The 24,274-nt window shown below is 47.9% G+C and overlaps 4 protein-coding genes across 4 annotated transcripts; 2 read left to right on the top strand and 2 right to left on the bottom strand.

The window, feature by feature from the left end:
- Positions 1–10,689: 10,689 nt before the first annotated feature.
- Positions 10,690–11,070, bottom strand: LOC308260858 (histone H2B type 2-E; the record flags this gene model as incomplete). The annotated part of the gene is made up of 1 exon (XM_080692444.1): positions 10,690–11,070. One exon carries the CDS (start codon positions 11,068–11,070, stop codon positions 10,690–10,692), a length of 381 nt encoding a protein of 126 aa, XP_080548570.1.
- A 335-nt stretch (positions 11,071–11,405) lies between these two features.
- Positions 11,406–11,795, top strand: LOC308261082 (histone H2A type 2-C; the record flags this gene model as incomplete). The annotated part of the gene is made up of 1 exon (XM_080692783.1): positions 11,406–11,795. One exon carries the CDS (start codon positions 11,406–11,408, stop codon positions 11,793–11,795), a length of 390 nt encoding a protein of 129 aa, XP_080548909.1.
- A 153-nt stretch (positions 11,796–11,948) lies between these two features.
- Positions 11,949–12,341, bottom strand: LOC308259421 (histone H2A type 2-B; the record flags this gene model as incomplete). Its single annotated transcript, XM_080690420.1, has 1 exon — positions 11,949–12,341. One exon carries the CDS (start codon positions 12,339–12,341, stop codon positions 11,949–11,951), a length of 393 nt encoding a protein of 130 aa, XP_080546546.1.
- A 5,547-nt stretch (positions 12,342–17,888) lies between these two features.
- BOLA1 (bolA family member 1) lies at positions 17,889–19,519 on the top strand (the record flags this gene model as incomplete). The annotated part of the gene is made up of 3 exons (XM_080691613.1): positions 17,889–17,907; positions 18,524–18,641; positions 19,075–19,519. The coding sequence occupies 3 exons, from the start codon at positions 17,889–17,891 to the stop codon at positions 19,517–19,519; spliced, it is 582 nt and encodes a 193-aa protein (XP_080547739.1).
- Between the last annotated feature and the right edge of the window lie 4,755 nt (positions 19,520–24,274).

The raw sequence follows: 24,274 nt of genomic DNA, 5'->3' as shown, positions 1-24,274 counted from the left end.
TAATGAATAAAAAATAGGGCTTAGAGCCTGGCATGGTGGCACACGCTTGTAATCCCAGTGCTTGGGAAGCTGAGACAAGAGGATTGCAGGTTCGCAGCTAGCCTCAGCTACTTAGTGAGGCCCTCTGCAATTTAATGAGACCCTGTTTCAAAATAAAGAATAAAAAATAGGGTCGAGGTAGGGCTCGGAGGTAGAATGTCCCTGGGTTCCATCCCCAGTACCACCAAAAAATAATAACAGGTTCAAGGCTAGCCACACAACATAACAAGATCCCATTCAGAATAAAAAGGGTTTGGGGCATAGCTTGGAGGTAGATGTCCCTGGGTTCAATACCCAGATTAACAACAAAAAGAGATCATCAGGGTGAGCCTAATACAGACCGGTATCTTTAATAAGGAGAGCGTACACAGGGAAGACAGAGAGAGAAGGTGGTCATCTGCAGGCCAAGGAGAGTGGCTGAAAAGAAACCAAACCTGCCAACAATTTGATCTTGGTCTTCCAGTCTCCAGAATCTCAAGAAAATGAATTCCTGTTGTTTAAGCCATCCAATCTGGTATTGTCTGATGGTAGCGTGATAGGGTTTGAGATGTGTCCCTCAAAGCTTTTTGTGATGGAAGTTGTATCCCCTGAAGTTTCATGTGGTCCCCGGTGGCCATGTTGAGAGGTGCTGAAGCCTTTAATAGGTGGGGCCTGATGGGAGATATTAGGTCACAGGGACATCCTCTGAAGGGATTGGTGTTAATCTTGTGGAATTAGTTCTAGCAAGAGTTGGTTATCATAAAAATGGGACCACCCCACATGCTTGGTCCCTTCTGCTGGTTCCTTTTCTGTTTCTTCACTGTATTATAACATTACCAGGAGCCCCTGGCCATGAGGCCAGCTGGCCCCACGCTCCTTGGGCAATCCAGACACCATAATCATGGGCCAATTAACATCTTTATAAAGTTCCCAACCTCAGGTATTTTGTTAGAGCAACAGAAAATGGACTAACATTTAACCCGAACAGAGGACCCCCTGGTCTCTCTGCCTCATTCCCTGCTCAGACTCATCGTGGATGATGGGGTCCTTGGGGGGGTGTCTATACTCAATTATAAGCAAAAGCAACAATGACTGTGTAGGGACATCCTCGCACCCAGTATCTAACCCATTGAAATTTACTTTCAAATGTTCAGCCCCAAAGTTACCAAGTTGGGGAATTGAAGGAAAACAAGTTTTATTGTTTTTTGTTGTTGTTTGCGGGTCTGGAACCCAGAGGCATTTGACCTCTGAGCTACACCCCCTGCCCAATTTTTTATTCTTTATTTTGAAACAGGGTCTCACTGAGTTGCCGAGGGCCTCACTAAGTAGCTAGGCTGTCCGCGAACTGCGATCCTCAGGTCTCAGCCTCCCAAATGTTGGGATTACAAGCGTGCGCCACCACGCCTGGCTAGGTTTTATTATTGTTGTTCACAAAGGCCTAAAGGCCGTCCTGACATTGAGATTCCTGTTATGTAAGAGAATCACCCATCAGGAGTTAGGAATATTAATCTATTAAAAAAGGCGGCCCAGCTGAAAATACTTGTGGGGAAGCCCTCAACAGATAAAGATTCAGCAGGCCGGGAATTGGTAGACAAGAAGAATGCCAAGAAACGGAAAGGCTAGTGGGAAAGAGAAGAGGACCACCAAGAAGAGGCCAAGGTATCAGCGAGGCTAAGCTGTGCTGAAGTTCAGAAAGAGCAACTGTTCATTAGCTTCTGCTCATTAGGCTCGGCTGCTGACTATGCTTTCTCTCTCTCTCTTCCTCTCTTCCTCTTCCTCTTCTTTCTTCTCCCTCTTCCTCTCTCTCTCATACTGGAGATAGTACCCAGGGACGTTCATTCTACCTCTGAGCTACATCTTCACACCCCCAGCCCTATTTTTATTTTTTCATTCAGTTTGTGGTTCTAGACAATAAGTGCCCAGGGGCATTGTGCCTCCAAGCTATACCCTCAGCCCTATTTTATTCTTATTTTGAAAAACAGGGTCTCACTAGGTTGATGAGAGTCTCACTACTTGCTGAGGCTGTCCTTAAACCTGTGATCCTGATGTCTCAGCCTCCTACCCAAGTACACCAGTATGCCTACGTGTTTTTTGTTTTTTGTTTCTATGGGATACTGGGAGTGGAATCCAGGGGCATTCTACCTCTGAGCTACACCCCGAGCCCTATTTTTTATTCTTTATTTTGAAACAGGGCCTCACTAAGTAGCTGAGGCCGGCAGCCTTCCCTGGCTTTTGATTAGGTGTTCCTGAGCTCTTCCTTCCCCTAGCTGTGCAAGCTTGTTCTAGCCGGATACCTGCAATTCCTGGCTATGCCCATGAGTTGGTAAAATTATTTTCTCTGTACAGGGCGTTTTGAGACCTACGCCTGTAATGCCAATACTTGGGGGACTGAGACAGGAAGGTCACAAATTGGAGGCCAGCCTCAGTAACTTAGCAAGACCTTATTTAGCAACTTAGAAAAAACCTTGTTTCAAAATAAAAAAGAAATAAAGCCGGGCATGGTGGTGCACGCTTGTAATCCCCGCACTTGGGAGGCTGAGACAGGAGGATCACACAGGTTCCAAGCCAGCCTCAGCTACTTAGTGAGGCCCTCCCTGTTTCCAAATAAAATATAAAAAAGGTCTGGGAGTATAGCCTGGAGGTAGAAAGCCCCTGGGTTCCACCAAAAACAATAAAAAATAAAAGAAATAAAAACAGAGTTGAGGGGAGTGGGTAGGAGTTAGAACACCCTAAATTCAATCCCCAGCACCAAAAAAGAAAAGGAAATTATTTTCTTTCTTTTTCTGTCCAGACCTCTCCCTCTCCTTCGGAGGCCCATGGTCTTGTCTTCAGGGTTCAGTCCTCGCAGCTTGGCTCATGAGCGGCGCCCACCTCCGCCACCATGCCTCAGGCCAAAGGCCAGCCTCCCCACCCCACAACCTCCCTGCTTTAGCAGTCTCTCCAGGATTAATTTTCCTCCATGCTCCATTCTGAGATGTTTCAGCGTAGGTATAGTAGACCCTCACAATTATTCAAATAAAATGTTGAAATTTCCCCCTTCCTTGAGAAGAGTTCCCCAAAGCCAAATTTCAGAGACAAAGAAAATTCTAGATGCTGAAAAGCAGAAGAGTGGGTCTCTCTTCAACGTCCAGGCAGTTAGTTCTGGCTCTCCAGCCCTAAGCAGAGACATTGTAACCTTACACCATTTGGCCAGGCAACTCAGAGAGGAATAAAAGGGGATTACACCTAGCTGGCCTGTATTTTTTTCTTTCTTCTTCTTCTTTTTTTTTTTTTTTTTTTTTTTTTTTGGTGGTATTGGGGGTGGAACCCAGGGGTTTTTCTACCTCTAGGCTATACTCTCAGTCCTATTTTATTTTATTTATTATTTTATTTATTTATTTATTTATATATATATTTTTGGTGGTACTGGGGTTCCTGGAAGCCCTTCTACCTCCAGGATACACTCCCACGGGCTACACTCCCAGACCTATTTTTTACCTTTTTTATGTGGAAACAGGGTCTCTTAAGCCAGAGAGGCTGGCTCCGAACCAGCGCCATCCTCCTGTCTCCGCCTCCCAAGCGTGGGGATTACAAGCATGCGCCACCACGCCCGGCTCAGTCCTATTTTCTATTTTATTTGGAAACAGGGTCTCACTAAGTTGCTGAGAGCCTCACTAAGTAGCTGAGGCTGGCTTCGAACCCGTTGGATCCTCCTGTCTCAGCCTCCCAAGCCCGGGGATTACAAACCTGCACTAGGCCCTGAGGGCCTGTATTATAAAAACCAGAGAAGTATTTAAATTAACTTGTCCCCCTCATCAGGCTGATGCTCTGTTTACACTAGAAAGGGCCTCTCCACTGGCACTACCTCCAGGTTGCCTAGGGGAGAGGCTGACCCGGTGACTTGCAAGGCATTCTCTTTTATCTGCTCAGCCTCAGCTGTCTGGACTGGAGGAGGGAGCAGAAATTTCCCCTCTTGTTCCTCCCCAGACCCAACTTCGATCACTGTCGCACTGCAACCCCTGCAAGCCCGCCTGCCTACTTCCGAAAATCTATAGAATGAGAGCTCACTGTTGGGCGTGGTGGCGCACGCTTGTGATCCCAGCGCTTGGGGGACTGAGACAGGAGGATTGTACAGGTTCCAAGCCAGCCTCAGCTACTTAGTGAGGCTCTCAGCAACTTAGTGAGACCCTGTTTCCAAATAAAATATAAAAAAATAGGTCTGGGAGTATAGCCCAGAGGTAGAAAGCCTCTGGGTTCCACCCCCAGTACCACCAAAAAAAAAAAAAAAAAAAAAAAAAAAAAAGAGAGAGCTCACATTGAGCTGGAGGCCCAAGGTCTTTCAGGAACTATTCTAACCTCAGCCCACCAGTGCAATAAGCTTCCTCTTTCCACCCTAAATGGCTTTGGGTCAATCATTTCAGAGAATTTTTGCAACATAAGTATTTAGCTTTGTGGTTACATCAGCCTTCAGTGTCTGGGACACAGTAGATGGTCAGGAAGTGCCTGCGGAACCCAATTTCAATTTCACCACCAGTTTTTTTGTTTTGTTTTGTTGTTTGTTTGTTTCTTGCAGCACTGGGGATAAAACCCAGGGGCATTTTACCTCCAGGATACACCCTCAGCCCTAATTTTTATTCTTTATTTTGAAACAAGGTCTCACTAAGTTGCCGAGGGCCTCATCAAGTAGTTGAGCCTAGTTGTAGCAAAACTCAGCAAATTAGCAAGGTCCTATTTCCTATTTCCAAAATAAAAAATAAAATGGAGCTGGGCATAGTGGAACATGCTTGTAATCCCAGTATTTGAGAGGCTAAGATAGGGGGATGTTTTTATAGCACTTGGCACATTAAAGGCTTTCAGGACCCAGTTTTGTTTTTTTTTTTTTTTACTTTTTTATTTTAAAGTTAATTTAAATCGCAGACATATCTGACTCCCACCCCAAATAATCCCTTTATGTTCCTGTGGTAGGCAGCATTCCTGATGACTAGCATGGTGGTCGTTTTATTTCTTCCTTTTGAGTAGAGGTAGACTGTGATTCACGTCTAATCAAGAAAATATAACAAAGGTGAAGGGATTTTTTGCATATGTAATTAAGACCCTTAATTAGTGCACTTCGAATTAACCAAAAGGGACAGCCTGACTTAACCAGGGGCCTTTTTAAAGGGTCCAGGGCCCTCTCTGGATTAGACAAACCGGGCGTGGTGGCACACACTTGTAATCCCTGTGCTTGGGAGGCGGAGACAGGAGGATCACGCTGGTTCCAAGCCAGCCACGCTGGCTTAAGAGACCCTGTTTCCAAATAAAAAATATAAAAATAGGTCTGGGAGTGTAGTCCGGAGGTAAAAGGGTTCCATCCTCAGTATCACCAAAATAATAAAAAATAAAGAATAAAGAATAGGGCAGGGGGTGTAGCTTGAAGGTCGAATGACCCTGGGTTCCATCCCCAGACCCGCGAAAGAGAAAGAAAGAAAGAAAGAAAGAAAGAAAGAAAGAAAGAAAGAAAGAAAGAAAGAAAGAAAGGAAGGAAGGAAGGAAGAAAGAAAGGGAAAGAAGAGCGTGGTGGCACATGCTTGTAATCCCAGCATTCAGGAGGCTGAGACTGGAGGATCGCGGTTCGCACACAGCCTCAGCTACTTAGGCCCTCCGCAACTCAGTGAGACCCTGTTTCAAAATAAAGAAAAAAATAGGGCAGGGGGTGTAGCTCAGAGGTCAAATGCCCCTGGGTTCCATCCCCAAACCTGGAAAGAAGGAAAGAGAAAGGAAGGAAGGAAGGAAGGAAGGGGGAGAGAGAGAGAGAGAGAGAGAGAGAGAGAGAGAGAGAGAGAGAGAGAGGAGAGAGGAAGAAAGACAGACCACAAAGATGTCTGTGCTGGCCTTTAGAAAACATTCAGCTGGGCACCAGGGACAAGAAACAGTCCCCAAGCCGGGTGTGGTGGCGCACGCTTGTAATCCTAGCATTTGGGAGGCTGAGACCAGAGGATCGCGGTTCGCGAACAGCCTCAGCTACTCAGTGAGGCCCTCTGCAACTCAGTGAGACTTGGTTTCAAATTAAAAAAAAAAAAAAAAAAAAATAGGGCAGAGGGTGTAGCTCGGAGGTCGAATGCCCCTGGGTTCCATCCCCAGACCCGAAAAAAAAAAAAAAAGAAAGAAAGAAAAAGAAAAAAGAAAAGAAACAGTCCCCAGAATATGCCCCTGCCCCACACCAGTGACCTATTTCCTCCAACCACGCCCCACCTACCCAGTACTTTCCCCAGCCAGCAGTCCCTCCAAATCATGAAGCCATCAAACGGATGAATCTACTGACAGGTCAGCGCTCTCCTGATCCAGCCATTTCCTAAAAGCCCCACCTCTGGATGCCCTTACTGGGGACCAAGCCTGGAAGTACAGGAGCCTAACCCTAAGGGCGCTGTTGAGGATTTCAAGTACACATTTGATCAGACAGAGTACTGACAGACAGGAAAGAAAAAGGGAAAGTCTCCCTTGGGCACAACCAAATTCTTCTAAAAGTAGCTATTATTTTTGAGCCAGGTGTAGTGGCTTACACCATAATTTCAGTAGTTGGGAGGCTGAGACAGAACAATCACAGGTTCGAGACCAGCCTCAGCAACTTAGACCCTGTTTCAAACCAAAAGGGGAAGGGAGGCTGGGGGTGTAGCTTGGAGGTAGAATGACCTTGGGTTCAATTCCTAGTAAAACACACACACACACACACACACACACACACACACACACAGCATGCACTGGCTTGCAGCTCTACCATGGTTAAATGATCCTGGACAAGTAACTTTACCTTAAACTTTCTGAGGCTCAGTTTCTGCTATCTGTAAAATAATGATGATGATGGTGATGGTGATGGTGATGGTGGTGATAGAACCCGTCTCCGTAGGCAGCTGTGAAGATTAAATGAGGTCAGCCACTTGGCAGAGGACCAGGTAAATGGTTAAGTGCTCACTAAATAGAATCAACTACTATTACCGCCATTATTGTCATTAACCCTGCATAAGCAAATATTTAAAGATGTCTGAGCAGAAGGAAATGTTTAAAGAGGTATCTTAGGAGGATTAATCTCACAATTATTGAACACTTCCCCTCCAGAATTAAAATACAAGTTCGATCACCACTTCTTCCCTCCCTGAGCTATACTGACCCTCACGCCCAGGAGACCCAAACCAGCAACCAAGGCTATGCCTACAAGTGCAGGGAGCCCGGCTGGTGAGCGCCCCCTGTGGGGAGGAGCGGAACTGCGATGAGCTGAGGCCTCGGGTGGAGTCTCAATCCCTGGTTTCTGCTCTCCAAGTCAGCCACCACCACCCGGATTTCTATGCAGGATACATTCCAAGAAGAAGAGAGCAAATGCGCTTTCGTCCTGCCAGCCTGCCTTCCGGGGACGAAACTCAGAGGCCCTCTACCTCCAAGCTACACCCCCAGCCCTATTTTGTATTCATTATCTTGAAACAGGGTCTCACTAAGTTGCAGAAGGCCTCACTAACTAGCTGAGACTAGCCTCTAACCTGCAATCCTCTTCTCAGCCTCCCAAGAACTGGCATTACAAGCATGCGCCACCACACCCGGCTCTCTTTTTATTTTTTATTTTGAAACAGGGTATTGCTAAAGTGCTGAGGCTATCTTTGAACCTGCAATCCTCCTGTCTCAGCCTCCCAATGCTTCTTTTTATTTTAAAGCCTAGATTTCACACACACACACACACACACACACACACACACACACACACACACATCCAGGGAAGAGTCCACATTTTTTCCAGAGTAACCCTACTTCTTCAAGTCCCTTAAGCACTAAACTGGAAATTTATTCTCTGAAGAGTTTTAGGAAAGACCTCTCTAGGCCTCCATTTTTCTTTCTTTCTTTCTTTCTTTTTTTTTTTTCGGGGTGTGTGTGTGTGTGTGTGTGTGTGTGTGTGTGTGTGTGTTGCTAGAGATTGAACCCAGGGGCATTCTATCTCCAAGCTATACCCTCAGCCCAATTTTTTATTCTTTATTTTGAAACAGGGTCTCACTCAGTTGCAGAGGGCCTAAGTAGTTGAGGCTGGCTGCAAACCTGGACCCTCCGGTCTCAGCCTCCCAAGTACTGGGATTACAAGCCTGTGCCACCACGCCTGGCTTCAATTTTCTTATTTAGAAAGTGGGATCTAATGGTGGCGCTTACTTCCTGAGATTCTTTCTGAGGATTAAACAAACCAATATGTATGAAGGGCCTAGAACACCACCTGGGGACGCTGCACACATTCGGCGGGGGTTAGCTAAGCTCTATTAAGGACTTTATTTCTGTCATTTTACTGATAGTCATGTATTTCTCAATCACTACGCAGTAAGAGTGACTTTGTGACAGGCGATTTCAGGCCCAATGTGCTTCTGGGTCACAGGCTACCCAGAATTCCCGCACGCCTAGCCGCAGGTGGTAGTATCTGTTCATTTTATTTGTCAGGAAAATATATTGCAGACAAAATAATCCAGCAAAGCTCTTTAATCGGTAATTTATTCAAGCCGGGCGTGGTGGTGCACACTTGTAACCCCAGCATTCGGGAGGCAGAGACCAGAGGATAGCGGTTCATGGACAACCTCAGCTACATAGCAAGCCCATTTGCAACTCAGTGAAACCCTGTTTCAAAAAACATAAAGGCTAAACCGGGCGTGGTGTCGCAAGCTTGCAATCCCAGCATTCGGGAGGCTGAAACCTGGAGGATCGTGGTTCGAGGACAGCCTCTGCTACTTAGTGAGGCCCTCCGCAACTCAATGAGACCCGGCTTCAAAATAAAGAATAAAGCCGGGTGTGGTGGCACATGCTTGTAATCCCCAAGCTTGGGAGGTGGAGATTGGAGATCTCGCAGGTTCGAAGCCAGCCAGGCTGGTTTAAGAGACACTGTTTCCAAAATTAAAGAGGTCTGAGAGTGTAGCCCGGAGGTAGAAGGGCTTCCAGAAACCCCAGTACAATAAATAAATAAATAAATAAATAAATAAATAAATAAATAAATAAATAAGTAAAATAAAAAATAGGGCAGGGGGTGTAGCTCGGAGGTTGAATGCCCCTGGATTCCATCCCCAGACTCGCAAAAATATATATGTATATAAATGTGTGTGTATATGTGTGTGTGTGTGTGTGTGTGTGTGTGTGTCTATGTATATAAAAATATATATACATAGGAAGCTGAGACAGGAGGATCAGAGGTTCAAGGCCAGTCTCAGCAACCCTCTGCAACTGAGTCCTTGCTTCAAAATAAATTAAAAATAAAATAAAATAGGGCTGGGGGTATAACTCAAAGGTAGAATCTCCCTGAGTTCAATTTCCATTATTTACATAGATAAATAGAGCGAGAGCGAGAGAAATGTCTGTAAATCCTAGTACTCTGGAGGCTGAAGCAGGTGGATTGCTGGTTTGAGGCCAGCCTCAGCGATTTAGCAAAGCCTGTTTTCCAAATAAATAAAATAGGAATGGGAGTGTAACTCAGAGGTAGAACGCCCCTGGGTTTTAACCTTAGCACCACAAAAAAAGATAAATCGGAGTAGGGTAGAAAGTGATGCGTAAATGTAGGCGTCCAGTATATACCAAGCACGATACCGCTGAAGATATGGTAGAAAACCAGACCAGCAGTCTGTCAAAAGCTTGAGGAAAAAGACCTCCAGGGAGCAAACGAGCCAATTACAGACCTCTGCTTGGAGGAAGACAGACGGGGGAAAAAGACCCGGGAATCTTCGAAGTGACTTTGAGCCCCTGTCTAAAAGACCGGTGCCGGCCGGGCGTGGTGGCCCACCCTTGTACTCCCAGCTTTTGGGATGAGAGCGGAGGATCGCGGTTCCAAGACAGCCTCGGATACTACTTAGTGAGGCGTTTTGCAGCTCAAGTGAGATCCTGTTTCAAAATAAAGAAAAAAAAAAAAATAGGGTTGGGGGTGTAGCTCGGAGGTAGAAAGCCCGTGTTCCATCCCCAGTACCGAAAAAATAAATAAATAAATAAATAAATAAATAAATAAATAAATAATAACCAGTCCCTTGCAATGGCCCGGGGCCGCAGCTTTCCAAGCAGAGAGCTTTAAATGCAAAAGGACCCACAAACACAGAAATGGGGATTTCAAAGCCTCAAAGGGGTAACGATAAGCAAAGTCTAAAAATTCCGCAGCGGCGGCGAATTTTAAATATTTGTGTCGCCCAATCAGAAACAGACTGAGACCCAGAGCTAAGTACTTAGGACCGCTGGAATACACTCGACCCAGCGCGGGCACCGCTGGTGACAGAGCACCCAGGCCGCTGCCCCGCTTCAGCCCGGCGGAGCTGTCGGCGTCCGCTGGACTTGTGTCCTGGACTTGGTTGTGTCCTGGGTCATCGTAAGCTGTGGCCGAACCGATCGCTCCTTAGGATCCTACCAAACAAAGCAGACCTGGGCTCTGCAGCCTGGGCGGGGAGGGGCAGAAAGGGAGAGACCCCAGCATCCTGGTTGACAGGACTGACACCTAAGAAGGCGAAGAAGCGCTCGCGACTCAAAATCACACCCAGCCGCGCACGGGGACCTCCAGCTGCAAATGTTTAAAATACTACGTGTGCAATCCCCGGGACTTACTCCGTGAGAAGGAAGTAAAAGAGGGATAGAAGTGAACAAAGCTCTTTTCTGGTGATGGGGTGGGTGGCTCTGAAAAGAGCCTTTGAGGAGGAGCATCCGGAGAGGCCCGCGCAGGCCGGCGGCTCACTTGGAGCTGGTGTACTTGGTGACGGCCTTGGTGCCCTCGGACACGGCGTGCTTGGCCAGCTCGCCGGGCAGCAGCAGGCGCACGGCCGTCTGGATCTCCCGCGACGTGATGGTCGAGCGCTTGTTGTAGTGCGCCAGGCGCGACGCCTCGCCCGCGATGCGCTCGAAGATGTCGTTCACGAACGAGTTCATGATGCCCATGGCCTTGGACGAGATGCCCGTGTCGGGGTGCACCTGCTTCAGCACCTTGTACACGTAGATGGAGTAGCTCTCCTTGCGGCTGCGCTTGCGCTTCTTGCCGTCCTTCTTCTGGGCCTTGGTGACAGCCTTCTTGGAGCCCTTCTTGGGAGCCGGGGCGGACTTGGCCGGCTCGGGCATGGTAAAAAGCTACAGCAACAACGCTTAAGCAGAGAAAGAAGATGTGAGGAATGGGCGGGCCGGATCCTTTTATAACCACTTTATGCAAATTAGGGCTCCAAAAGTCTCTGGTTTCTATTGGTCCATGTAGGGACTTGCGTTTTCGGCAAAAGCTACGTCACAACCAGGACTCTTGATTCTATTGGCTGTTTCTGGAGCCACATTAGGACCAATCAAAAGCTCGCCTCTGGCCCCACCCCTAGGAAAGCTTATAAAGGGTTTCTTCTGCGTACACTTTCAATCTTGTTTTGTTGCGAAACTCCGTGCTTTATCCCTTTTAGACCTTCCTTTCTGTCATGTCGGGCCGCGGCAAGCAGGGCGGCAAGGCCCGGGCGAAGGCCAAGTCGCGCTCGTCCCGCGCCGGCCTGCAGTTCCCGGTGGGGCGTGTGCACCGCCTGCTGCGCAAGGGCAACTACGCCGAGCGGGTGGGCGCCGGCGCGCCGGTCTACATGGCGGCGGTGCTGGAGTACCTGACGGCCGAGATCCTGGAGCTGGCGGGCAACGCGGCCCGCGACAACAAGAAGACGCGCATCATCCCCCGCCACCTGCAGCTGGCCATCCGCAACGACGAGGAGCTCAACAAGCTGCTGGGCAAGGTGACCATCGCGCAGGGCGGCGTCCTGCCCAACATCCAGGCCGTGCTGCTGCCCAAGAAAACCGAAAGCCACAAAGCCAAGAGCAAATAAGTCCTGACCCGCGGAACCAAAGACCAAAGGCTCTTTTTAGAGCCACCCAAGTTTTCAAAAAAAGAGCTCATGCGCTGCTGTGATCAGCCCTTCGTTTGACACCTTGGTGGCTCTTAAAAGAGCCTTTGGGTTGAGGGGATGGCCATCGTCTAGTTATTTGTTCTTGCCGGGCTTGTGACTCTCCGTTTTCTTAGGTAACAAGACGGCCTGGATGTTGGGCAGGACGCCGCCCTGCGCGATGGTGACCCCTCCGAGTAACTTGTTGAGCTCCTCGTCGTTCCTCACGGCCAGCTGCAGGTGGCGGGGGATGATGCGCGTCTTCTTGTTGTCGCGGGCCGCGTTGCCCGCCAGCTCCAGGATCTCGGCCGTCAGGTACTCCAGCACGGCCGCCATGTAGACCGGCGCGCCGGCGCCCACCCGCTCGGCGTAGTTGCCCTTGCGCAGCAGGCGGTGCACACGCCCCACCGGGAACTGCAGGCCGGCGCGGGACGAGCGCGACTTGGCCTTCGCCCGGGCCTTGCCGCCCTGCTTGCCGCGGCCCGACATCACGGCTAAAGTGCGGCTACCGCTTCTTTTTCAAGGAGAAAGATGTGCAAAGGATACCCAATTTGATGTGATTTATAAGAGCTACCGGGAGGGGGAAAGGGAAGTAGTTTGATTGGCTAGAAGCGGAGCTGGTCCAGCCAGCCAATAGGAGAGCAGAAAGCAGGCTCCTGCTTTGCATCCTGCGCTACAAGGAAGTGACGGAAGTTCCTACCAATCGCTGAGAGCCACATTAAAGCCCCTTATTTGCATGCCAGGATTTTTAAAGAGAGCGGGGTGCAGATAAATAGTTTCCATTTTAGAGCGGTAGTTTATCGGGCTGTTTTGTCTTTTTTTTTTTTTTTTTTACCCAGGTTAGAGCAGAGAACAAGAGTGCCCGGGGTCTCCAGCGGGGGACACAGTTACTCCCCTTCAGGAGTGCAGGATTCTGCAGTCGATTAATCCCTTAAACCCTCAATTACCCTTCAAGTCTCGCCCTGTCTCGTCACAGCCAGTCCCCTTACATCGAGGCTCCCTTCTCTCGGCGCTGTTTCTCTGGATTTGCCTACCCACACCCACCACCAGCCCCCTGCGCTTCCAGCAATTGAGTTGGCCCCAAATGAATTGTCGTCCCCCTCTTTGCCTCCAGGAGGCGTCTGTTGCCGCCTTGAACTTAATCCCTTGCCTTTCAAAATGTCGCCTGCCTTTTTCTTAACCTCCCCGACTTTCCTTATCCTGCTCCTCCTACTCCTCCGTCCAGCTCTAGATCCGAGAATCCTCCTCGATTCTATCTTCCCAGCCCCAGTTCTTCACTCTTCCCAAGGAGACTCACCCACTTCTATGTTTTAAGCTATCACCCAAATTCGTTTCAGAATCTGGGTCCTTCAACCCGTTAGTCCCCGCAAATATCAAGATCATCCGAACGCAAACCCAAGCAGCTCCCACCCGTTCTGTCCCCATTCCTTGAATTGCACCAATAAACTCTCGGGTACCTAAGCCAGAATCTGCCCTGCTCCTTCTCTTAGCCCAACAGCATATCCAGACAGTTACATCCTTAACATCTCTATAGCCTTTTTCTCTCTGCTCCCCCTATCTACCTCCCTTAGATTACAGGGACAGCCGTTCCATCCTCAGTACAGAAAAAAAAAAAAAAAAAAAAAGAACTGACTTAAATTCTATTCTTTTTCTAATGCTTTCTTTTTTTATTACACATTTTTTCAATGGATACTTGGCTATGGGTATGCAGATAACTGAGAAATAGTACAAAAACATCTAGAAAACCGGAGGAAGTTTGGTGAGCTTTAAGAGTTAAATAAGATCATATCAGCAATTTCTACAAATTGATCATTCCCAGTAAGAATGCTGGAATAGGTTTGAGAAACTCCCAAATCCAATCAAAAGTGACCGGGTTGATTCCTCAGTAGCAGAATATAACAGAAGATAATTCTAACCCAATTGATTACAGCATTTGAGAAGATGAATATATTAACAGAAAAGTCTGGTCCCCAGCATCCAAAGAAGTATAATTCATGGTGGGAATATATTGTGTTCCTTCAATACTCTGTGTGTGTGTGTGTGTGTGTGTGTGTGTGTGTGTGTGTGTGTGTGTACACTGTGTTTCTTCAAGACTGTGTGTGTGTGTGTGTGTGTACATGCACATATACATAAGACACATACACAAACATATGAGACTCAAAGGCCTGGTCCTTGGTTATGGGAGCATAGGCCTCATCTCACAGTTTGATGAAATCCATCTGCAGGCTATTTAACTCTCTTCCCTCAAGGTCTATGGTAACAACTCTGATTATTCCATTGCAAGATAAAAATCAGAAACTGAGAAATGGAGAAAGCCAGTTATAGGAAGATACATCCATCACTAGAATTAATGAATTTGCATTCTAGTTACAATTCCTTGTGTCGTGTGTGTGTGTGTGTAGCACTGGGGATTGAACCCAGGGGCATTCTATCTCTAAGCTACACGCCCAGACCTATTTTATTTTTATTTTTTAATTTTTTATTTGGAAACATGGTCTCACGAGGCTGATAAGACTGAGACTGTCTTCGAACCTGCAATCCTCCTGTCTCAGCCACCCAAGTACTGGGATTACAAGCGTGCGCCATCACGCCCAGCTCTGCTTGTGTCTTTTATTAGCCCGGGCCCCTCCCCAAGAAGCCAATTACGTTTTGATCGTTTTCCTTCCAACAGGTCTGTCTGAGAACTAAACCTAAATAACAAGGACCCCTTACAACCCTGGCACCCTGCAAGGCCCTCCATGAAGAGCCAGCCGAACCCTCCTTCTCTTTGACCTCTGGTCTTTTTTTTTTTTTTTTTTTTTTTTGGTGGTACTGGAAGCCCTTCTACCTCCGGGCTACACTCCCAGACCTATGATATATATATATATATATATATATATATATATATATATATATATATATATATATATATATTTTTTTTTTTTTTTTTTTTTTTTTTTTTTTTTTAGAAACAGGGTCTCCTAAGCCAGCACACAGAGGCTGGCTTCGAACCTGTGCGATCCTCCTTGTCTCCGCCTCCCAAGCGCGGGGATTACAAGCGTGCGCCACCACGCCCGGCCTCTGGTCTCTTTTCTACTTCTCTCTCTGTGTGCTACATTATGAAGAATGATGAAGGAAAGAGATTATATCGAACCTGTATTATGTCATAAGCCCTCTGCTAGTGACTACCTACAAAGCCAAAAGTTTCTTCTCCATTCACAGGAGAAGAAACAGGCTCAGAGGAGTTCAAGGACTGATTGCCAAGGGTCGCCTCGCCACTTAACCCAGACCTGCCCAACTCAAAGAATATGCCACTCGCTGCTTCGGTTCATATTCTTTCACTCACTAAATGTTGAGCTTAATGAAGTCACTTCGCAGGCCTTGCTTTCTTCCCCTCAAAAACAAAAGAGAGCGATAATTAGATTTAATGCCATTTTAGAGAAGTCTAGAAAGGCCAATATCCTACAAATTATGCCAGGCTCAATTACTATCTATTGGTCCCCAGAGCTCCTGTCCCAGCATTCTTCCCAGAGCTATGACAGAAGAAAATAGAGCAAGCCATTTGTAAAAGTATACAACTGGGATTGTTCGCCAAAAGTGACCGAGTTCCTGCACAGACAATTGAATTAAGCAAACATTTATTTTGAGCCAGGCGTGGTGGCGCACACTTGCAATCCCAGCATTCGGGAGGCTGACACTGGAGGATCGCGGTTCCCAGACAGCCTCGGCTACTTAGTGAGGCCCTCTGCAACTTAGTGAGACCCTGTTTCAAAATAAAGAAAAAATAGGGCAGGGGTGTAGCTCAGAGGTCAAATGCCCCTGGGTTCCATCCCCAAACCCTCAAAAAAGAAAACAAACAAAAAAATAGGGCAGGGGGTATAGCTCAGAGGTCCAAACCCGCAAAAAAAAAAAAAAAAAAAAAAAATTATTTTGCATCCTGGCTTCATTCCACCACCTAACTGTAGTCCTTTCCCTTCCCCTTTCCCTCCACCTAGCCCCACCAGAGCCCTGCTTCCTGCCCTGCACCCCCTGGGCAAGAGAAGCCCGGCCTCTGCACCTCCACACTGATTTCTTGATCTCTGCCATTGCCTGGCTTACACCCTCACACACACACCTCTCTCTCTCTCTCTCTCTCTCTCTCTCTCTCTCTCTCTCTCTCTCTCTGCTGGGGATTTAACCATTTAACACAGGGGGCATTCTACCTCCAAGCTACACCCCTGTCCTATTTTTATTTATTTTTTGAAACAGGGTCTCGCTACGTTGCAGAGGGCCTCACTAAGTAGCTGAGGCTGTCCGTGAACTGCAGTCCTCCAGTCTCAGCCTCCCGAATGCTGGGAATACAAGCCTGCACCACCACATCAGGCTTCCAGCCCTATTTTTTTCTGTATTTTGAAACAAGGTCTCACTAAGTTGCAGAGGGCTTCACTAAGTAGCTGAGGCTGGCCACAAACTGCGATCCTCCTGTCTACATTTAATCAACAACCACTTTCCAGTGTTAACCATCAATAGACTGTGGAAGACAGAACAGGGGATGATATTATAGAAACTCATCACTTAAATAAAAACGACCTATTGTAGCCAGCCAGCTTTTCCATTGCCATAGCCAAAATACCTGACAGGAGCAACTTAGAGGAAGAAAGATTTATTTAGGGTTCACAACTTAGACATCTCAGAGGTCTCAGAGGGCAGCCGGCTGGCAGTTGGAAAACAGCTTGGCTGCAGGATTCCAGGCCGAGGAAAAGCCTCCCTCCCTCAGCTCATGACAGCCCAAAGCAGAGTGAGAGGAGGTGACCAGTGTCATATATAGTCCCCAAGGCCACGCCTCCAGTGACCTAACCCCCTCCATCCACACCTCACCTCTGACCATGCTGCATGGGGACCTTGCTTATGAAATGGGGGACATTTCATGTTAAGCAATGTCCTACTTTAAGACCGTTCTTAGAATAAATTTAAAGAACTTAGGTGATACATGCCTATAATCCCAGACCTGGGAGGCTGAGACAGGGGATCACAGGTTTAAGGCCAGCCGGTTTGAAAACTTAAAAATAGCTGGGTGTGGTGGCGCACACTTGTAATCCCCGCGCTTGGGAGGCGGAGACAGGAGGATCGCGCAGGTTCGAAGCCAGCCGTGCTGGCTTAAGAGACCCTGTTTCCAAATAAAAAAGTATAAAAATAGGTCTGGGAGTGTAGCCCAGAGGTAGAAGGGTTTCCAGGAACCCCAGTACCACCAAAAAAGAAAGCAAGAAAGCAAGAAAGAAAGCAAGAAAGAAAGCAAGAAAGAAAGCAAGAAAGAAAGCAAGAAAGAAAGCAAGAAAGAAAGAAAGAAAGAAAGGAAAGAAAGAAAATTAAAAAAATAAGCAAGGCTCTTGGCAATTTAGTGAGATGATGTTTCAAAACAAAAAATAAACTGGGCATAGTGGCGTTCACTTGAAATCCCAGAGCTTGGGAGGCTGAGACAGGAGGATCACACAGGTTCACAGCCAGCCTCAGCTACTTAGTGAGGCTCTCAGCAACTTAGTGAGACCCTGTCTCAAAAAAAGTATAAAATAGGACTGGGAGTATAGCTCGGAGGTAGAAAATCCCCTGGATTCTACCCCCAGTACCACAAAAAAATAAATAAAAATTAAAAATAGGGCTGCATCGAATGTCTTGGGGTTTAATTCCCAGTACCACAATAAAATCAATTTTAAAAAAAATTTTAAGAGCTGGGGTATAGCTTACAGACAGAATGTCCCCAAGTTAAGCCCTAGTACTCCCCAAAAATCAACCATCACAGGTAGTTAGATGAAAATGGGCTTTGTCTCTAAAATTCACTCTCAAATGGTTCAGGAAGTGTGTGTGTGTGTGTGTGTGTGTGTGTGTGTGTGTGTGTGTGTAGGTAAACACATAAAATTAAAACAAACATGACAAAATGTTAATGTCTGGGTAATCTTGCTATTGTGTGAAGGATACACAGAAATTATTTGTATTTTTATAACTTCAGATGTACATACATAGTTATACCCTAAGTACTCCAGAAGGAGCCACTCCCCAAATTCTCTCTCCTGGCCTTTGCACATGGGGCTGCCACTCCTGAGTACAGAGAACAAGAAACAAATTGTCGTGCGGTCTCTTCTGGGCCCCTTCCCTGCTCTTGGAAATTTCCTCCGACCCCCAGTCTGGGTCGCACACCTCCTTGACAAACGATGCTTAGTCTCATAGCACAGCACATGGTATTTCGCTTCTTTCCTTGTCTGCTCCAGTGTTTTAATTCGAAACTGTTTTAATTAGAAACTGGGGACCTGTCTTTATCCCCCAATCTCCAGCACTAGTCCGGTACAAAATATTTATGCATTTATTATTCTTCTGTTTTATTTTTTATTTATTTAGTCCTGGGGATGGAACCCAGGAGCATTCTACCTCCAAGCTACACCTCCAGCCCTATTTTTTTATTGTTTTGAAACAGGTCTCCCTGAGTTGCGGAGGCCTCACTAAGTAGCTGGGGCTGGCCATGAACCTGGATCCTCCTTGTCTCAGCCTCCCAAGAACTGGGATTACAGGCGTGCACCGCCATGCCCGGCTTTCCTCTATTTTCTTATACATAAAATAAAAGAGGTTAGATGAACTACAAGCTCTAGGGAGGATAAAATAGAGCCAATAAACCCAAGCCCCGAGGCGCAGAAAATCCTCCTCCCTGCCTGGCTCTGGCTCAGAACCTGGCGTGTTGGAAGAACCGAAAACTACAGTTCCCGGGAGCCCTCGGGGCCGCGCGCAGCGTCCGCCCGCGCAGGCGGGACCTACGGCGGACGCGGCGAGCGGAACCGGCTTCAGGTAGGGGCTGAGCTTCAGCTGGGGGGTTGAGCCTCAGGTGGGGGTGCTGAGCTCCAGCTAGGGGGGCTGAGCCTCAGGTGGGGGGGCCGAACTTCAGCTAGTGGGGGCTGAGCTCCAGCTAGGGGGGGTTGAGCCTCGGGTGGGGGGGCTAAGCTTCAGCTAGGGGGGGCTGAGCCTCAGGTGGGGGGCCTGAGCTTCAGCTAGGGAAGCTGAGCCTCAGGTGGGGGGGCTGAGCTCCAGCTAGGGGGGGGCTGAGCCTCAGGTGGGGGGCCTGAGCTTCAGCTAGGGGAGCTGAGCCTCAGGTGGGGGGCCGGGCTTCAGGTGGGGGCTGAGCTTCAGGTAGGGGGCCACCGTGGGGCTGGGGTCGCGGGGCGCCGGCTCAGCCGGGCGCATGGCGTGCACACCCCGTTCCTGCAGCCTCGCCTTCCCGTAGACTCGAGCTCGCCCTGCCCTCCACCACCACCCGAGGCCGTCGGCTCTCCCGCGCTCTCCTCTGGATGCTGAGTGCGCGGCTGGTGCGGCGCCCCCTCTCCATGGCCACCCGGGCCGCGGGTCCGGTGGAGGCGGCCATCCGCGCGAAGCTGGAGCGGGCCCTGAGCCCCGAGGTCCTGGAGCTGCGCAACGAGAGCGGCGGCCACGCGGGCCCCCCCGGCCGCGAGACGCACTTCCGCGTGGCCGTGGTGAGCGCCCGCTTCGAGGGCCTGAGCGCCCTGCAGCGGCACCGGCTGGTCCACGCGGCGCTCGCCGAGGAGCTGGCAGGGCCGGTCCACGCGCTGGCCATCCAGGCCCGGACCCCTGCCCAGTGGAGGGAGAGCCCTCAGCTGGACACCAGCCCCCCCTGCCTGGGTGGGAGCAAGAAGACCCGCGGGGCCCCCTGACCCCAGAGGGAGGGAGACTGAGGCTGCGAACCGGTGGATGAGAATAAACTAGTCAACGACCGCCTCCAGGCGTGGTTTTTAAGGGCGAGGACCCCCGGGCCCAGCTGGCACATGCACTCTCCAGAGATAGTGACTTCAGGTCAGAGGGCCCCAGGAAAGGAGACTCCTCCGCTCCGGCCTGGGTCCTTCAGTAGGCCCACGTTACATTGTGGCTAAGGAATTGCATCGTTACTGATGTGCAGAAAGGTCCTGTATATTAAAAGAGAAATTAAGCTGGGCGTGGTGGTGCACGCTTGTAATTCGGGAGGCTGAGACCAGAGGGTCAGGGTTCGCGGACAACCTCAGCTACTATTTAGTGAGGCCCTTTCCCAGACCTATTTTATATTTTTATTTGGAAACAGGGTCTCTTAAGCCAGCACCACTGGCTTCGAAACTGCTCAATCCTCCTGTCTCCGCCTCCCAAGCGCAGGGATTACAAACGTGGGCCACCACGCCCAGCTTTAATTCTCTATTTTGAAGCAAGGTCTCACTAAGTTACAAAGGTCCTCACTAAGCAGGTGAGGCTGTCCCAGAACCGAAATCCTTCTGTCTTAGCCTCCTATATGCCCAGGTGTTCTTAAAAAAAATAAACAAACCAAGGCCGGGCGTGGTGTCGCACGCTTGTAATCCCTGCGCTTGGGAGGCCGAGACAGGAGGATTGTGCAGGTTCGAAGCCAGCTGCGCTGGCTTAAGAGACCCTGTTTCAAAATTAAAAAAATATAAAAATAGGTCTGGGAGTGTAGTCCGGAGGTAGAAGGGCTTCCAGGAACCCCAGTACCACCAAAATAATAATAATAATAATAGTAATAATAATAATAATAATAATTAATAATAATAATAATAATATAAACAAACCAGATGATGAGACTATGGGCCTGTAATCCCAGTATTTAGGAGGCTGAGACAGTGAGACTCTCATCAACCTAGCAAGACCCTGTTTCAAAATTTAAAAAAAAAAAAAAAAAAATAGGGCTGGGGTTTAGGTCAGAGGTTGAATGCCCCTGGGTTCAATCCCCAGTACCACAAAAATATTTTTTTTTTAAATTAAAAATGACTGTAGGTAGGGTAGGCAGGAAGAGGTTCATGGAGGAAGTGAACTAGTTGGGTCTCTAAAGGAAAACAGAATTAAACCAGAAAGGTGAGGCGGGGTGTTTGGGGGCAGGGAAAGAACCTGAACAAGTGGCAGGTTGGACTGGGCCATGAGGTATTGGATTTCATTTTAGGGGAAATGTTTGGGTTTTTTTGTACTGGGAGTTGAACCCCGGAGCATTTTCCAAGCCACATTCTACCTCCGAGCCATACCCCGGCCCGATTTTGAAACAGGGTCTCACTAAGTTGCAGAGGGCCTCCCTAAGTAGCTGAGGCTGGCCTTGTTGAAAAATCTTTTTAACCACTAAAACAATGAAAAGGTAAGAACCTAGAGAATAATTACAGAAAATGGAGAAAACGTTAGCCCTTTTACTTATGAGTCTTTCAAGTATTATGGTATATTTCTGAGGAGAAATAAAAGGAGAGCCCAAGTAATGTCTACATATACAACTTTCTAATCTCAATGTAGATATTATTAGAAAAAAAAGTTTGATTAACATATATCTTGAGCCGGGCGTGATGGCACATGCTTGTAATCCCAGCATTTGGAAGGCTAAGACAGGAGATCACAATTAAAGGACAGCCTCAGCTACTTAGTGAGGCCCTCTGCAAATCAGCAAGACCCTGTTTCAAAATAAAGAATAAAAAATAGGGCTGGGGTGTACCTCTGAGGTAGAATGCCCCTGCGTTCCATCCCCAGTACCGCAAAAATAAATAAACGGATAAATAAATTACATATATCCTGATTGTCTGGCCAAAGAGTGGAGACCACATCCGATTGGCCACTAGGGAATCATTGAAGAATTTTTCAATAAGGGCATGCCAGAGAGCACCTGGGGACACATTGATGGAGCAGTGATACGTAAGTGTATTGGCATCAGGGATTGGAGGCACCAGTATCAATCAAGAGTGAAGGTGAAAGCCGGGCATGGTGGCACACACTTGTAATCCCAGCATTTGGGAGGCTGAGACAGGAGGATCCTGGTTTGCCATCAGTCTCAGCTACTTAGTGAGGCCCTGTTTCAAAATAAGGAATAAAAAAATAGGGCTGGGAGTGTAGCTGGTTGAATGCCCCTGGGTTCCATCCCCAGTACCGAAAAAAAAAAAAAAAAAAAAAAAAAGATGAAGGTGAGCGGGCGTGGTGGCACAATCTTGTAATCCCAATACTTAGGAGACTGAGGCAGAAGGATTATGCAGGTTTGCAGCCAGCCTCAGCTGCTTTGTGAAACCCTCTGCAACTTAGACCCTGTTTCAAAATAAAGAATTAAAAATAGGGTTGGGGTGTAGCTTGGAGATAGAATGCCCCTGGTTTCAATCCCCACTACCACCACCACCCCCAAAAAAAGTGAAGGTTGAAACCAGGCACGGTGCGAATGCTTGTAACACCAGCTTCTCCAGAGACTGATGCCAGGTGATTGCAAGTTCAAGGCCAGCCTGGATAATTTAGCAGAGATCCTGTCTCAGAATAAAAGGACCTGGGAATGCAGCTCAGTGGTAGAATGACCATGAGTCCAGTGTCCAGTACCAAAAAAGCGAAGGTAGAGAACCTGGCCTTAGAGGCCAGCCTTGAGAGTGGGAAGAAAGTAGTTGATCTGTGAGCTACTATAAAAAATGATTAGCCAGGCGTGGTGGCACACGCCTGTAATCCCCACGCTTGGGAGGCGGAGACAGGAGGATCGCGCAGGTTCGAAGCCAGCCACGCTGGCGTAAGAGACCCTGTTTCAAAAATATAAAATAGGTCTTGGAGTGTAGCCCAGAGGTAGAAGGGTTTCCAGGAACCCCAGTACCACCAAAAAAAAAAAAAAAATCATGATTAAAGTCTGAAACAGGAGGATCAAAGGTTCAAGGCCAGCCTCAGCAACTTAGGCCCTCCACAACTTAGTACGACCCTTTTTCCAAATAAAAAGTAAAATAGGGGTGAGGTGTAACTTGGAGGTAGAACATCTCTAGGCTCAATTCCCAGTACCACACACACACAAAAAAAAAAGTCATGATAAAGCCAGACATGGTGGCTCACAGCTGTAATTCCAGTACTAGGGAGCCTGACACAGGAGGATTAGAGATTCAAGGGTAGCTTCAGAAATTTAGACCCTTTTTCAAAATAAAAAAAGTAGTGCTGGGGGTATAGATCAGAGGTAGAACTCCCCTGGATCCTAACCCCAGTACTGCTCTAATTAAATAGGGCTGGGGGTATAGCTTGAAGATAGAACACTCCTGGATACAACCCCTAATACCACAAACACATGCACACGCGCGCGCGCGCACGCACACACACACACACACACAAACACGGAAAGTAGTGGTTAGAACAGCGTGGCCAAGAGGGGAATTGTGGGTAAGCTGAAGCAATAGGTTTTTGTTTTTGTTTTTGTTTTGGTGATACTGGGGGAGGAACCCAGAGGCTTTCTACCTCCAGGCTATACTCCCAGACCTTTTTTATATTTTACTTGAAAACAGGGTCTCACTAAGTTGCTGAGAGCCTCACTAAGTAGCTGAGGCTGGCTTCGAACCTGAGCGATCCTCCTGTCTCAGCCTCCCAAGTGCGGGGATTACAAGCGGGCGCCACCACGCCCGGCTTTGAAGCAATTGTTTTCTAGTTTCTTCATGGGGAAGAATTCCCGAGGAAGCTTGTTTAACTCAACTTTTGTGTGTGTGTGTGGTACTGAGGATTGACCCAGGGGCATTCTACCTCTGAGCTAAACCCCCACCCCTATTTTACTTTTATTTAGAAACAGTCTCACTAGGTTAACAAGAGTCTCACAATTGCCGAGGCTGTCCTCTAACCTGTGATCCTTCCATCTCAGCCTCCCAAATACTGAAATCATAGGTGTGTGCCACCACTCCTGGCTAAGAAGCTTTTTTTAAAATATAGATCCTAGCCGGGCATGCTTGTAATCCCAGCATTTGGGAGGCTGAGACAGGAGGATCTGTGTTCATGGCCAGCCTCTGCTACTTAGTGAGGCCCCGTTTCAAGAAAAAGAATTTTAAAAAGAAATAGGGCTAGGGGTGTAGCTCAGAGGTAGAATCCCCCTGGGTTCAATCCCCAGTACCACAAATAAATAAATAAATAAATAAATAAATAAATAAATCCAACCCAGGTGTGGTGGCCATGCCTGTAATTCCATACTTGGGAGGCTGAGACAGGAGGACTCCAGGTTTGAAGTCAGCCTTAGCAACTTAGTGAGACCCTGTTCCAGAAATAAAGACTAGCCAGGCAAGGTGGCATATACTTGTAATCCCAGCATTTGGGAGGCTGAGACAAGAGTATTGCGGTTCGCAGACAGCCTTAGCTGCTTCTCAGACCCTATTTCAAAATAAAGAATTTTAAAAAATAGGGCTGGGGGTGTAGCTTGAAGGTAGAATGCCCACCTCCGGGTTGCCGGGTGTTGTGATGCACGCTTGTAATCCCCGCGCTTGGGAGGCTGAGACAGGAGGATCGCTCAAGTTCCAAGCCAGCCTCAGCTACTTAGTGAGGCTCTCAGCAACTTAGTGAGACCCTGTTTCCAAATAGAATATAAAATGGGTTTGGGAGTATAGCCCGGAGGTAGAAAGCCTCTGGGTTCCACCCCCAGTACCACAAAAAAAAAAAAAAAAAAAGGAAGGAAGAAAAAAAGAAAGAATAGGGCT

Source organism: Muscardinus avellanarius (assembly GCF_963383645.1).
Source record: "Muscardinus avellanarius genome assembly, chromosome: 3".
Classification (NCBI taxonomy): domain Eukaryota; kingdom Metazoa; phylum Chordata; class Mammalia; order Rodentia; family Gliridae; genus Muscardinus; species Muscardinus avellanarius.
This window is presented reverse-complemented; position numbering and strand designations above follow the sequence as displayed.